We start from the raw sequence: 15,699 nt of genomic DNA on the forward strand, positions 1-15,699 counted from the left end.
TGCGGTTTATGAAGGAGTTGTTAAAGCCATTGAATTTAGCGAGGTTACGGATAGTGTTCAATTCATTATTTAAATCTTTTTTAGACATAGGGGTGTTGAGGCACGAAAAATTAAGCTGTGTTAAGTAGCGCGTTTATGTGCTTGAGGGTGCGAAGAATCTTACTTCCTCAACACCATTTAATTTCAATTTCTTTTATTCTCATCTTATTCCACTAGTCCTCTTCCTCTATTAATTTATTCTATCTTTTCTTTATAAAAAAAATCAATTCCACCTTCATTTCGGTTCTTCTCATTCATACTCAACTCCTGCCTTGCGCCGATTTTGACTACTTCAATCAAGACCTGAATTTTTTAAGTTTTAAAAAATTGCGCACTGTGCATATACGTTTTAATTTGTTTCCGGTATATTTTTCTCTTCACAATTGTTTTTTCATGTAAACTGTTCTAAATATTCTATAGGAGCACAATTACTTATCCAATTATATTGAATTGTATTATATTTATCTATATACTTACTTTCCCGAGACCGAGGAAAATGACTGGATCTTCAAGCTGTTCTCCATTTTACTTCGACGTTTGAAACCACAATGCCTAATTTTGAATGTGTCGCGCTGATCACTGGGAGCTGTCAAGTTGCTTCCATGGATCTACTCGTCTTCAACTCCTGCACGATTATGGATCTTCGTATGTGTTCGATTGTGATGTGACTTTGTGCCTGACAGTGTTTAAAAACTGGCTCATTTAACCGTTCTCCGCTATTCGTAAACATTGTGGGACTTTGCCTAGCGCTGCGTGTGCCATGCTGCCGCTCAGAGAATTGCGCACTGTTTTCTTTTGAGTGACTTGCATTTTACTTCTTCCGAGTTTCACAGTGTCTACCCCCCGTTCATTTATATCGCCTCTTCTACTGATCCGGAGTGTACTTAATCTTTTCCTTTTCCTATGCATTGTTTTTCATGTTTTAATCGGCTGACAATGACCTGGACTAGAGTCGAAACTGGTACCATTTCTACTTATTATTAAATGGGAATGTAATACTACATTTCTTATTCTTTTGTATTGAATAGGTTGAATCTATTTATCAATTATTTCAATTTTAACTGACCCTAAAGAGATAAAGTCTTCAACATAATCGTCTGTGAGACTTTCTTTCTCCCAATAATTGAAATTAATAGGGGTCCTCCTATTCAATACAAAGGCATTTATTAATGTGAATTAATCACACGTTCACATGAGGTACTAGTTTTGGCACTAAACTTGTGCCATCATCAGCCAACGAATCAAATCAGGCAAACATAATACAAATTTAAAACAACTTTAAAACACACACATTAATAAATGCCTTTGTATTGAATGGGAGGACCCCTATTAACACATATTATTGTAATCCCACTTCAATACGGATCATGAAATTTCAAAATACCAATTTCTTTCCTCCAAACTTTAATCATCTCAGATTGTACGTGTCTCACAACGTTGCTCCAGTCCTCCGCACTTGTACGGCCTACAACTTCGAAAATAAGTCTCAATTTCCGAAACTGTAAAGAGTCTGTAATTCTCAGCTACATAATCCTTCACTTGGGCCCAAATCAGTTCTATGGCGTTAAAATGGCAATTGCAAACAATTACCCGGGCCTGACTCCTTAGTGGAGTACAGCGTCCGAATGGCTTTCTTCTCTTGGGAGCTTCATCCTTAGACGTAGGCATCGACATGACAATGTGAAATTCACACACAGACCTAAAATTAACCTACTATATAACTACAGACTGAAATATTAAACTAAGTTACTATATAAACTAGATCATTACTGTACCTTGTTACACACTATTTATTACAATATAATGCGCTATACTATTAAAAAATACTAAACAATAAATCTATAAACTTTACACTACGAAATATAAATGAACAACATAGCACAAAGACCGCCAAAAGAACTGAGCACAATACATCACGCAGCTGATAGCAAGTGGTTACAGTAAACAACATATCGACAACACTGCTAACCGGGACTGGAACCTAACGTGCTCTATCGGAGCAATCGGCTGCCTATGATTGGCAGTAATTCACTTACCCTCCGCCAAGAGGCAGCGCGCAAACATCAAGTTGAAACTTATAAGAACTGAACTCTACCTGCTGTTGCCTTGCATGCCTCAGGACAGCCTCAATAAGAACAGCATACTTGGGAAAGTCCTGCTCCATCAGTATCATTCCCACAGTAAATATAAGTGTTGAGCACATAATTAGTCCTTCAATTGGCGAGACAATGTACCTTCAATTATATTTTTTTAATTTTCGGCACCTTCTAAATGCGATTAGCATTTTACCCACAGTAGTCTTAGCCCCTAGAGTATAGGAACTCTGCAAATTTTCATTGAATTTCTGAAAAATGTTCCTTATAGCAGCAGCTGGATCAGGAATCTTAACTCCCTGACATCAGGATGATCAAATCTCAGATAGTTAAGAATTACAGTAGGCCTTGCTTATGACATGCCTATGGAAATTATCAAGACTTGTTCCGCCTGAAGGGAAGAGAGAGTGAATGTCTCCGTTACATAACTTGAGTGCTGCAGTGTGGATGACAAGTCCAAGAAAGCTCTTCGTTTCACATAATGTAGGTTTCAGGTCCGTCCTTTCAGTCTACGAATATTTTCTCCCAATGTTTTCCAGCTTTTCTTTGTCCACACAAGTATTTCATTCAGCATGACATCACTTAAAATGTAACTAAGCAATGAGTGGGAGGACTTCAGTATGTCATCTTCGATCAGAGCAAAGTACTGGAATCTTTATAATATTGAGAGCTAGAATTCTTATAATCTTGAATCTATTTCTGCCAAAAAATATTTTCTATGATGTTCCTCATTATTTTCGGTTTCCGATTCTCCTTTAGCTATCTCCTATGCACTTTCACTGTCGTGCAAGAGACAGGGGTATGAGTCATGTTTGGTATGTATGAAATCACCATCGTCTAAATCAAATGCCCAAGTCGGATACATCGATAATTTTCAAAACATTTTCATCAAAAGTTGGATCGTATTCACCTGAAACGGACCAGGGTCACCCATTATCAGATATGGAAGGTAAACAAGCAAACACAAAGAATGCATAAGTCCATCAGTGTGGGCACAGATGTCATGTTAACACAGCACCTCCCAAAACTGACTACCATGGCGGCTGGCAGTAGACCAAGAATGAAGAAGCTTCCAAGACGGGCAGATCTCGAAGGTCGATAGTGTTTCTACAGTTAAGATGTCCAAGAGACTGCTTTCCGTTCAGAGCTATCTGGCTGGAATAACTTTTGAACTATCAGTGTCACCTATCGTAAATAAAACATTTTTTTGTGACACATGTATGTACTGTATGTAGCGTAAAGCAGAATCAGATATAAGCTCATGCAATCTGTGTAAACACGCTGCCAACCTAATAGAGAACTAGTGTAATCATTTTCATGTTTTGCCAAGTAAGAAATACGTCGTAGAAGTTATAATTATGAGATTTACTGCGTTTCTTTTTAATTAATTCACACTTTCTTTGCTCTTTTGTCCCAACCATGCGATACAATCAATTGTTGGAGTGAGGAATGTGGCGGCCACGCAGACTTGGCCAAACTATATTAATAGTCACTGTAGTAGGTACGAGAGGGACTTATCCGAGAGAAATTTACTACAGACAGTTTCAACAGCAACCACTAGATAGTGAGTACAGACTGCAGTTTTGCTCAGGTAACTTGAAAAAGGACTTGCTCATTATATTTCTCCAGACTGTTAATCAACTTTATAATGCTGCCAATGCACACTCAGAAGAGTGGTTTGTGATGCATAGCACTCCTCCAGGATAAGTATATTTGGATTTCTACATACCTTCACATATTTGCTACCTCCTGCTTGAACTTCTTCAACAAGCTCTGCAGACGCAAGATGTTCAGGTAGAAAGTGATCCAGGCTAGCGATAGGTCGACACCCTAAGGTCTGCAAGGAGAAAAAAAATATAACGGTAACACAAGTAATTACTATTTTCTGCAATATAAATGGCCATCTCATGATTATTTTGCCGTCTGTCATGTGTAATATTTGGGCTCATCAAAAGTGAATTGTTATAGTTAACACAGGTTGAGCAACAAATGATGGAACTCAGGAAATATAAAGGTTCGGTGGGTAAGTGGGTGTGTGCATGTCTATCCCATAGTCCTATTCCGATACGGGTCGGGGACGAGGTGAGGTGCTATTCTGGTCAGATGCCCTTCCTCATCTCAGATGAAGAGCCAATGAAGATGAAATGATGGCGAGTGAAACTGGGGAACAAGTAGTATTCGGCTGTGGCCTATGAACAGAAACAATCCGAGCATTTGCCATTCTCAGGACAGCCACGGGTGGGTTTGAACACGCTAGCCTCCTGACTGCAGAACTTGACTCCAAAGCCGTAAAAAGCGCGACTCCACTCTGTATAAATTGTAGCTACAGCTTCATTTTAAAAACTGAAAAGTGTTTGTCTTTTTTCGAATTTGGAGCAGGAAACTTTATCTTTGACACCAGTCAATTTTTAAATATCACACAAATAATTTGAAGAATGAATGAGAGAGAAGTGCAACAACAACAACAACTTCACATGTAGCACTCAGGAAAAATTGAGGGGGTCAACTCAGAGGTTCAACCCTCTCCAAAGGAGAGGTGAACTATCTTCCTAACATGTAGGTTAGACTAAAATCACATATATATTGTTCAGAAGCCACTAATTTACTTCCTCAAATAAAACTCTTTGAGAACAACATTGGTCCAACCTGAAGCAGCCAATGAGAGGCCAGTATCTCGATTACATCAAATACGGCTACCATTCAGGGTGAAAGTGATAGATGTCTTGAGTATCAAACATTAGGAAAATAATGAAAAGAAAAAAACAGTGGAAAATCTTCGAAGGAAAAAGTCAAGTGTATTGTTAGACAGGAACATGAAGAGGAAAAGAAATGCAGGAGAATATGTAGGGAAAACAGGCAAGAAAGTCCACAAATGTAAATGTAAACAGGGCCCTACGTGCGGTTGTGAATCTTTGAGAAAAGAACTGTTTTGGAATGTGCGGCTTTAGTTTACAAAATGCATAATCTAATGGGGGTGTGAAAGTAAACCGAGTGAAAATAAGGGTAAGGTGTTAGTGGAAATGAGAGCATGGGAATATTATAATTGCAGGCAGTGATGAAAGAGTTTGCATGCAGGCAATCGTAACTTTGCTTTTATCCTGTAAAGGTAGACTTTCGAGGGCAGTTCAAAGAAGACTGAGGGAACACCGAAACGAGATAGTCATGGAAGAAACACAAATGGACTGAATAAAACTAGTGGTGACCATTCCAATTTAGTTGCAAAGCATATTGCAAGTTATCCATTGCGTGGAAGGCATTATTCTAGAGATTCGGCTCCTAAGAAAATATTTACCTGAAGATCTTAGGGCTGGTTTACACGGGTAGAGTAGCGAGGCGAGTAGAGTGGATAGTAGAGCTACTAGCATCGTGTAAACGACCGGGATAGTAACAAGTAGAGTAGAGTAGTTAGTAGGCAGTAGAGTAGAGTGGGTTTCCGCTGCGGTAAAGTAACTACCACTATCCTTCCCCCTCCACCGGAACCGAGCTCCGAGAGCTGGCGGAGAAGTCCGAGGACGCTCGATTTTTCAGCTGCCGCGTCATTCGACTGCTGTATTTGCATGTGTGTGCAGACGGTGGTATTACGCTGAGCGTTTATTTGGCGGCAAAATGACGTGGACGGAAGAAGAAACTTGCAAATTTGTGGAGCTCTACAGCGAAAAAGAATGTTTATGGAACATAAACAGCATTACTTATAGGAATAAGAATACGAGACGGGCAGCGGAAAAGGACTTGATTGCGAAAATGGGTAAAGAGGGTTTTGGGTTAACGGAACTGAAACAGAAAATAAAACATTTAAGATGTACATACAATCAAGAACTCATGAAAATACAAAGAAGTCTGGAGGTGGTGCCGCAGACATCTACACTCGAAAATGCAACATAAAATATAAACAAGTGTCAGCTGGATTTTCACTTAATATGAAGATTTCTCAAGTTTCAATGTTACACAGCGTGTTCATCATGTGTCTCGACATGTTTAAGTTAGGCAATACAATGGTGCAGGACTGTGTACATTAATCATATTAATAACATACATAGGGATCTACTACATATCACTTGCCACTGCCGTTAATTTTCAGCAATAACAGTAATTTCCCCAACAAATTGAATAGTTTCCATATGTTGTTTGGAATATCCAAAATAATTATTGTTTACAGTACAGTGTCAGATCTAGAAGCTTAAGCTCTACACCAGGGCCGTACAAGCAACGAACAAAAAAAAAAAAATTAAATAGATCAATAATTGGGATATTTATCGCGAAGAAGCTACTGCAAATTAGGGCCTACGCCAGCATAATTTACAGTGTACTTATGGCCAGTTACGTCTCAAAACTCACGTGCGAAAATTAGTAGCAAATGGTATCAAAACTCACGACTGCAAACTAATAGCTAAATTAATATTCCAATGAGTCTCAAAATTCACGACTCCGGATAGCAGGTGCCTGCGATGACGGCAGGAGGGGTGAGGTGCGCGCAGGCCTCTCCTGAGGCCACGATACCATTAACATTAAATTTATATCAAAAGGAAAAATACGTTATATTACCTTTAAGACCACAGAAAAATGTTTTGATGATAATAATGATGATAATAATAATAATAATAATAATAATAATAATAATAATAATAATAATAATAATGTTGCATCCGGGAGATAGTAGGTTCGAATCCCACTGTCGGCAGCCCTGAAGATGGTTTTCCGTAGTTTTCCATTTTCACACCAGGCAAATGCTGGGGCTGTACTTTAATTAAGGCCACGGCCGCTTCCTTCCAACTCCTAGACCTTTCCTATTCCATCGTCGCCATAAGACCTATCTGTGTCGGTGTGATGTAAAGCCCCTAGCGAATAATAATAATAATAATAATAATAATAATAATAGTACACCTCTGTGTCATTCACCGACCATTATTTTCCCCTGTGTGTTGGGGTGGCAGAGTAACATCCACAGTATCCTCTGCCTATCGTAAGAGGTGACTAAAAGGGGCCCCAGGGGTACTTACATTTTTTAGAAAAGGCCCTTGACTTTCTTTGCCCGAAACCTTCATTTTCTCGAAGTATGGGCCACCTTCCATTTTTCCCTCTGATTAGTATTAACAGAGGATGGCTGCCCAGTTGCACTCCCTCTTAAAACAGTAATCACCACCACCACCTTTTCCTTCATTGTTTTCAACACTTATTGATTTTTAATGAACCTTTCCACATTTTCTTGGCTGGGGAAAGAACCACCATCATAAAATACCATCAACATCAGCGCTGTGGAGTCTTTTTTAAGTCATATAGCAACAGAACGTCAAAGATAGCGATTGGCTACTTCGCTATATTTTAGATAAAATTCCGACACATTTTAATTTATGATTTTATAAATTTGGTGACCCAAGTAGTCAATACTACGAGTATATAACATTGCGTTTCGTGTAATCGCGTGGGGGCGTGATGTAATATATTAATCTATGCTAAGTAAGGCATCTGGGAGTACATGACTCAATCATACGTGTGGAGCATGAGTTCATATTATTTTCGGAAAGCGTATCAGAGACCGTTCATCATACTCGCCCACTTTCTGAAGGGAATGGAGATAAGTAATTTAATTTCCCTGCGATGAGATTCATGACCAAATTCATCTCTAATGAAACTAAATGAGTGAATTAACAGTCGTAATATTTAATATCGGTAAAATAAAGTTTCTTATATAAGTAAATGCCGTCTTCTGGCCTCATAATAGAACTAAGCTCCGGTAATTACTACCAACTGAAAATTTATTTTAACTAGCAGCAGGCAATATACCTACTTTAATTTTATGTCGTCTGGCTGCATGGATACATGGTTAGCATGCTGGCCTGTGGTCCAATGGGTCCAGGGAGTCCCAGGTTCGACTCCTGGCCGGGATTTTCACTTTCATTTGTTAATTCCTATGGCTCAGGAACCGAGTGTTTGTGCCGTCCTCAGCATTGGACTTCATGGATTGCAAAAAAAGAGGCGTATTTCTATTTTTCATCTATTCACATAATTCAATTGATTATCCATCCGACACACTTACACCGAAAAATTTATTCATGACGCAACCGATTATTCTACTCGTGAGAATTGAGACTCGTGGATTCTGAGACGACACACTGATGGCCAATGGGTATTCTTTCTATAACTTTTGAAATGAATTCTGTAAAATTTCATTTGGATAAGATTTAGGTTGGCTGAAATACAAAAAAAATGGAAATAGAAACATCACTACAGTCTAACTGGGGAAAGGAGTACCTCACCCCTTCACCGTGGAACAAAAACCTTCGCCAGAATTATGATCTATAATTAGACTGGAGCTCGTTCATGTAGTTTTATCTTAGAAATCACCACTACAGTATTCACAGACGAAGACTAGTAAAATCCTGAGGGGATGATTACACTGCCGTTACTTTTTGTACAATAATGAATAAAGTCATAAAAATTAAATCGTTTGTGTTCCTGGATTAAAATACATGCTTGTATTGCCAGGGAACTGCTCCTTCATTAACAAAATGATTCCTGAGACGATCCCTCATGTTCTTGGCCAACTGTGTCGAGTTTGTCCCCCCCATATTTCTCCAAATTGACAAGTTCTCTCAGAATTAATGCCGATGCCCCGAGTGTATCTCTCCTACTAAGCCAGCCTCTTACCCATTCCCTTTTTTCCTCATTTTTCTTCTTCTTCTTCTTCTTCTTCTTCTTCTTCTAACGCTTCACTAACCTCTTGCAGTAATATGTTTGTAAATGTCTTTAAACACTTCCTTACGATGTGCTTACGTCTTGACATGGTGCTACTACTGTACTCTACTCTACTCTATGACTCTACTCCCGTATGAACGATACGAGTGTCAACTCTACCAGACAGCGGTAGAGTAACGTGGCTACTCTACTCGCCTCGCTACTCTACCCGTGTAAACCAGCCCTTAATGTTACATGGATAAAACAGGAACGTAATTTTCATCATACTGTTGGAGAGAACACGGATATTTTAAATACAAAATTCAATCACTTTTTCCTCATTGTCTACCGACACAAGTAGGTGCATAAAACTTTCAGCTGTGGAGGAAGATGCTGAGAAGGCAAAATTCCAAAGAGTTAGATTTGCTTCAGTTAAGAGCACAACCAGCACATACAGCTTATTTCTAAACAACTTAGTTCCATGCAACTGGTAGCATTCAATTTACAGCAAGCTTTGCCTGCATCCCATCTACACACCAGAAAAGTTATTTTACAAGAGACAACTATGGACTTAGAACTTGTGTGTGCATGATTGTACGTATGGCCAGAATATATTGCAGGGCTTGGTGCTAATAAGTATATTTAATTAAGAATACTTATAACTATCATTTGTATTCTGGTAAACGTTTTGCTCAGAATAGTGTGTTCTGTTGCAAATTATTCACAATATGTTAAAAAAAATAGTTCACAGGTATCTACTGTAGTATCAGGCCATAGCTACGTATCCTGCAATAGTGACTAAGGGCTCTAGAGAAAAAGAAAAAAAATAGAAAAACTACATTTATACACTAGCTGGGTATATCTTATAAAAAAATTACCAGGTGGTGGTAATACGGTAATTGTTGAAAAGGAAGTACAACTGGGCAACTGTCCTCTATTTATTTATTTCTTTGGGCTACGAATACACCAGCTACCTGTCACGTTTCTTCCTGATTACATTCTCTAGGCTCTCCATTGGCTCCTCCTTTGCCTTTCTTCCACCGAGATGTTCCGTGGTTTAGCAGGTTGTTTCTCTGGATTATCCCTCAGTTCTGCAACTTTCTCTCTGAAGATATTTCTATTTTGAATTTCTGTGGACGTGATACCTCCTCCGTTGAGATCTTTATGTACTTCGTTCAACCAGCAGGGATGAGTATTCCATTTTTCTTGAATAATTAATTTATATGCCTGCCAGTCTGTCTGGGCTCATTCTCTTCAAATGTCCACAAAATGACAATCTCCTCCTCCTCATTTCGGTGGTTATCTTCTCTATCCTCTCATACACTTCCTTGTTGGACCTCTGATGGACGATAAATTCTCCAGCGACTTTCTTCGGTCCTAAGATCTTCCTGAGGAACTTTCTTTTTCCTCAATTAAGGGGTCTTCTATCTTAGAAAGTGTCTCCGCTGCATGGAGACATGCTGGTGTAACTAGTGCTGTAGTGTCTCAGTTTTGCCTCGAAAGTGAGGGATTTGGATTTGTAAGTATCCTGACTCAGTTTAAAAGCCAATTCCATCTTCCTAGCTATTTCCTTCAGTGCTTCATTCTCATTACAACTGGGGGTTAGAAGTTCACCAAGGTACTTGAATTTCATAGTTCTTTACATCTCCATACGGTGTCGCTATCTTATGGGTAGGATCAATCTTCTCTGGGTCCATGTATTTAGTTTTCTCTAACAAGATCTTTAGACCAGTCTTAGCAGCTACTTCTTGGAATACTTCAATCTGCTTTGCTACCATTTGAAGATCGTCTGCAAACAGCACAAAATCAGTATAGGCCAAGCAATCAACTGTAATACCAGTGCTTTACAACCAATTCTCACTCAGTTTTGATAGTCTTTCTTAGCCAATTCCTCCCTCCATTCCCGGACGACTTTCTCCAGCACGCAGTTCAAAAGTAGTGGGGAGAGACCATCCCCCTATCTGAGCCCTGTGTTGATTAATACTAATCAGAGGGGAATCCAACACTTCAAAAAATCAAGGTGTTGGCCAAAGAAAGACAAGGGCCACCAAGAGGGTGAAAATGAAAAAAAGGAAAGACTCCTTACGCCTCCATACATAATACCGTCGGGGTCAGAAAAGAACAAGAGTTGACCGAAGGAAGATGGATAGGATAGATGAAAGTGAGGAGCCTGACAAGTGGAAACACTAAGGCCCTGTGGTCCAACCCACACTCCCAAGTCAAGAGCCCCTGCGGCCCACCTTAGTCTCCTTTTTGCGACAGGCAGCAGATACAATGGACATATTCTACCACCCCCTCCCACAGGAAAAAATACTAGGACAGGTAAAAACAAAATTTAATGTAACTGAAATGCAACAGGCTTATTTTGCAAATTCAAAGCCTTTAGCTGCTAAAATAACTAATCGTACATACACTGAGAATAGAAACCTGTTGCTTTCAGTTGTATTTAAATACCAAAAGTCTATTGAACAATCACGAAAAAACTGTGTCAAGTATTGTCATTCAGATGCGACAGAGCAAAAGAGAAGGGACACACTTTAAAACATGTTCAGCTAATACCAAAATACCAAATATTCCAACCTAACACCAATAAACCCAAAGAAACAAAAATATTTATGACCTCCTGAAATATATTCCACCCATTCGCCATTCATTGTACAATAGCCCGGTATCACAAAACACAATACAATTTTCAAAATTTGCTTTAAATCGCACCAACCCAGATAGTTCTTATGGCGATGACTGGATAGGTAACTGCTAGGAGTGAGAAGGAAGAGACCATAGCCTTAAGGTACAGCCCCAGCATTTGGCGGGCGTGAAAATGGGAAACCATGGAAAACCATCTTTAGGGCTGCCGACAGTGGGATTCGAACCCACTGTCTCCTGAATGCATGCTCGCAGCTGTGCGACCTCAGTTGCTCAGCATCTCAAAACAAAATCAAGGAGGATGAAAATATTGAACATATACAGATATTTGACATTTTCGATTATGTGTGGTACTGTGTAATCATTGATGGTTATGAATTTCATGTTTTTGGTCCGTATTGAACAATATATAAGTAATAATAATAATAATAACTAGTACTAGTCGAAACTAGTACCGTATAATTTTGTAATCTTGTGAATATATTGTATTGAAAAGGTGGAAACATTTAAGTTATTATTATTATTACTTATACTGTGTAATCAATCGTGCAAAAAAGCATACTAAAACAGTATATATATATCTGTTACGCTCTTGCTTGTTTTGATATGGTGTATAAATTAATATTCACAGAACCACATTATGTATTACGTGATCACTTCAAATTCATATTAGAACTTGTATAAAAGTTGGTTTGAACAATCCTTCATTACATCACCTTTATTCAAATAACTTGTTTCCTTCATTCTCATGTACAAACAAATCTCATTGTAACAGGGATCTAACCAAGAAAAACTATCGCAAGCTCCTCTTAAAAATTATAATGCAGTAGAAGTCCATTACAGCGAGAATTCATAACAGCATAAAATTTACTCATTATAACAGATTGTCGTTATATCCAATTTTTTGTAAAAGTGAGGGGGGGGGGGGGGAGGGAGGGAGGGAAGGAACCCATACACATTATAAATGTTATCGAACGACAGTCAGTTTGTTCAAACTTGAATTTTCGCAGATGATATCCATATTACGGCTTACTCGTTTGTTATTTTTCGAATTTCGATACCACATGAAAGTATATGAAAAATTTACAGTATCACTCCAGAGGCCTCTGTTGCCGTTTTCTTCTTCAAACAGCATCACCTAACCTAACCGTATATGCATCATGAAAAATTTCAAGCACACGTAGAGAAATTATGAGCACCTAGCTATGAATTAACATGGGAATATTCTGAAATTTAACTATATGTAAGAAAAAATAAACTATCCTCGAAATCAGTTATGTACTCTGTCATATCTTGAGATGAATCACATTCTCTCTTAATTTCAGCATAAAACATTAAGCGATCGTTTGCTTCAGCCTTTATTTTTATAAACAGTTCACAACTACAGTTGGCCACGGGTATTACTAATCGACTAATATCGCCTTCGAATGTTGACGAGAGCACATAGCGAGAAAATATACCAAAGATCGCTTTTTGCGGCAAACTCTTCAGCTTTCTTATTCAAACAATAGTCTGCTGGTGTGGTTTCAGTCTAGGATTCTAAATACGGCATCAGTTTGTCCAGCTGCATTGCTGCCTCTCCACGAGTCACTGTTTCTTCTGATGGACCGCTGGTTTCATTTTCAAATACCACATCAGTGAATTAGTAGTGCGTTGCATTCAGAAGAGCATGGGTTCGAATCCCATCTCAGTCATCCTGGGAATGGTTTTCCATGGTTTCACATTCTCAATTCCAGGTGAATGCTGGGATGGTACCATTGACAGACCGTGGCCGAATCACTTCCAATTCCTGTCCTTAACTATCCTTGGTGGAAAAGACGTTCAAGAAGAGTCGATCCTGTAAAAGAAATACTATACTAGTAAAAATACATTTTTATTATTTTTGATCCGGATAAAGCGGAGATCCGGATTATTGAGGGCCAGATAAACGAGGTTCTTGTTTATTGTAACTTAATTCTCCATACCAACGAATAAAGAAACTAATGAAATATTATGAAAATGATCATTACATAAAATTTAATATTCTGATGAATTGAAATGAGAATACCTAAATAAATTTAAGAGCTTAAGTTTTTCTTCTTTTTCTTCCATAAATGATCAAAAACTAGTCTATACAATGGGTTCTCTTCTGTACTTTTCATTTAAACTTGATTCAAAGTCTTTTCTTGTGCAAGATAAATTTCTAAACTTTCCAAACCATTCATTTAGTTTCCTCAATGTCATTAGAAATGTCTAATTTATGATTTTTTTCAACCATATGCCCTCCCATTGCCAAATCTCTTATGTTTGACTGTATTAACATGTTCTTTGTACCTTACAACTAAACTTTTTCCAGACTGTCCTATGTATCATTTTCTACATGCTTGGCATGTCCTGATTTATTAAATATACATTTATGCTCTATTTTATCTGAATTGAAACTTATCTTAGTACTAGTATCTGTTTTGTATGAGACATTCATGTTCCTTTTTCTGAAAATTTTAGCCAGTTGATAAGAGTGCTTATTTCGAAAAGTTAAAACTGCAGATGTCTTTTTCTCTTTTTGCTCTCTAAAGTTGTTTTTGGTTCATTTTTCATTTTATTTATCATTCTATTAATGAATTTTCTGGAGTTACCATTTTTACGAGCAATTTGGTGGATTATATTTGTCTCTCTTTTATAATTCTTCGTAGACATAGGTGTGTTCATGGCTCTATTAATTAAGGTGTAAATTGTTTACCTTTTAATGTTGACCTGGATGATTGGAGTCCTTACTGATAATAGTATCTGTTTGAGTAGCATTTTTGGAAATTACAAAATCGAAATGACCAGAAATTTTAGCAATTGCTAAATCTACATAACTTAAAGTTCCATCATTTTCAAATTCCATCATAAAATGTACTCGTTCAACCAAAGTATTTAAATACTGTAAGGCCTGGTTGTATACAGACATCTGACCACAGATCAATTTAGAACCTAGTTCTGAAAATGAACTGAGATTACGACTTTGTCGAGTTGTATAAAACTGAACTCTTTACACATGCGTAGTCCAAATGTAATCGAAGTACATAAAAGTGGACGTTGCAACACCGCAAAACAAATGAAATATCAAATAGCTTTGCCCATTGTATAATACTTAAACTGTGGGATTGACCTGGCTGTGACTCAACATGTGAAATACAAAATTGCTTTGCTCCTTGGATAATACTTACACCATAAATTGAGCTGGCCGTGACTATCGGCAAATGAACATCGTTTGCAGCATGTACTGGAATTTCTCCATATGCTTTTCTTGCAGCGAACACAGGTGAAAGAAAAACAGATCTCAGACTTAGCTCAATCAACTATTGTTTTTCTTTTTTCGGATCTTGAAGGTATTACATTTGCTAAGCCTAGCGAGTCTCATTTTCATGGCCTCCGCGGCCGTTCTCTTTCTTTTATTAATTCCTGGAAGAATGAATTAGTGTTAAGAAGGGGCGATTGCCCAGTTGAAGTAGGCTCGTTTGGTCTTGTGTGGTTTATTACCAAGTCAGGATAAAACTGTTGTCACATAGAGACAGTCGTATTTCCCTTTTTCCTTTACGGTACCTGTTCCTACGGCGATATGGTCATAAGTGCTTTTATAAGCACAGCAGAGCGAATACGTAGCCATCAAGAAAATGTGAAGCAACTCTACATGTCAGTAGCCAGCTCATGTTTCGTACATAGCGCGAATTGAACAGGGCAGTCCCCAGCTGACGAATGAAGCACGTTTAAATACATTATATTTTCTCGAGAAGTACTTTGATCGATTTCTGGAACAATCACAGTACTGGACTTGTAATGTTCATAGATTTAGATTCGTTTAAGTTTTTTCTGCACAGATGACTTGGGATCTTTATCAATTCAAATTATTGCTCATTAGAAAATGAGAAAATTCTTAGTCTTTTCAATATTATCTTGTCTTTCTATGAGCATAATAGTATTACCTTTATCAGCTTTTGTCACAACAATATTATCATCTTCAATAATTTAATATTCTTAATTCTCAATAACATAACTTTATTAGACTCCAAAGATACTGTCTACTGTCGGATTTTTTATTATGGACACTCGAGTTTAGGCTTTAATTGCAAACGAACCAATAGGCCTATTGAAATTCGAGTTATACCAATATTTTTCTTGTTTAATTCTACATTAGCGTATATAAGACGCATCATTTTCGACATTCATTAAATATTTTTTATTTGTGGTTGTAATAAATATTGCACAGATTTTTGGCTTCTCTACG

The 15,699-nt window shown here is 37.9% G+C and overlaps 1 protein-coding gene across 1 annotated transcript in view; it reads right to left on the minus strand.

The window, feature by feature from the left end:
• CCT4 (chaperonin containing TCP1 subunit 4) overlaps positions 1-15,699 on the minus strand; it is a 377,714-nt gene that overhangs the window by 159,204 nt on the left and 202,811 nt on the right. The window contains exon 9 of the mRNA XM_067154119.2: positions 3,862-3,969. Coding sequence (XP_067010220.1) covers positions 3,862-3,969 — 108 coding nt within the window. The remainder of the gene's footprint in view (positions 1-3,861; positions 3,970-15,699) is intronic.

This window comes from Anabrus simplex, chromosome 9 (genome assembly GCF_040414725.1).
Source record: "Anabrus simplex isolate iqAnaSimp1 chromosome 9, ASM4041472v1, whole genome shotgun sequence".
Lineage (NCBI taxonomy): Eukaryota > Metazoa > Arthropoda > Insecta > Orthoptera > Tettigoniidae > Anabrus > Anabrus simplex.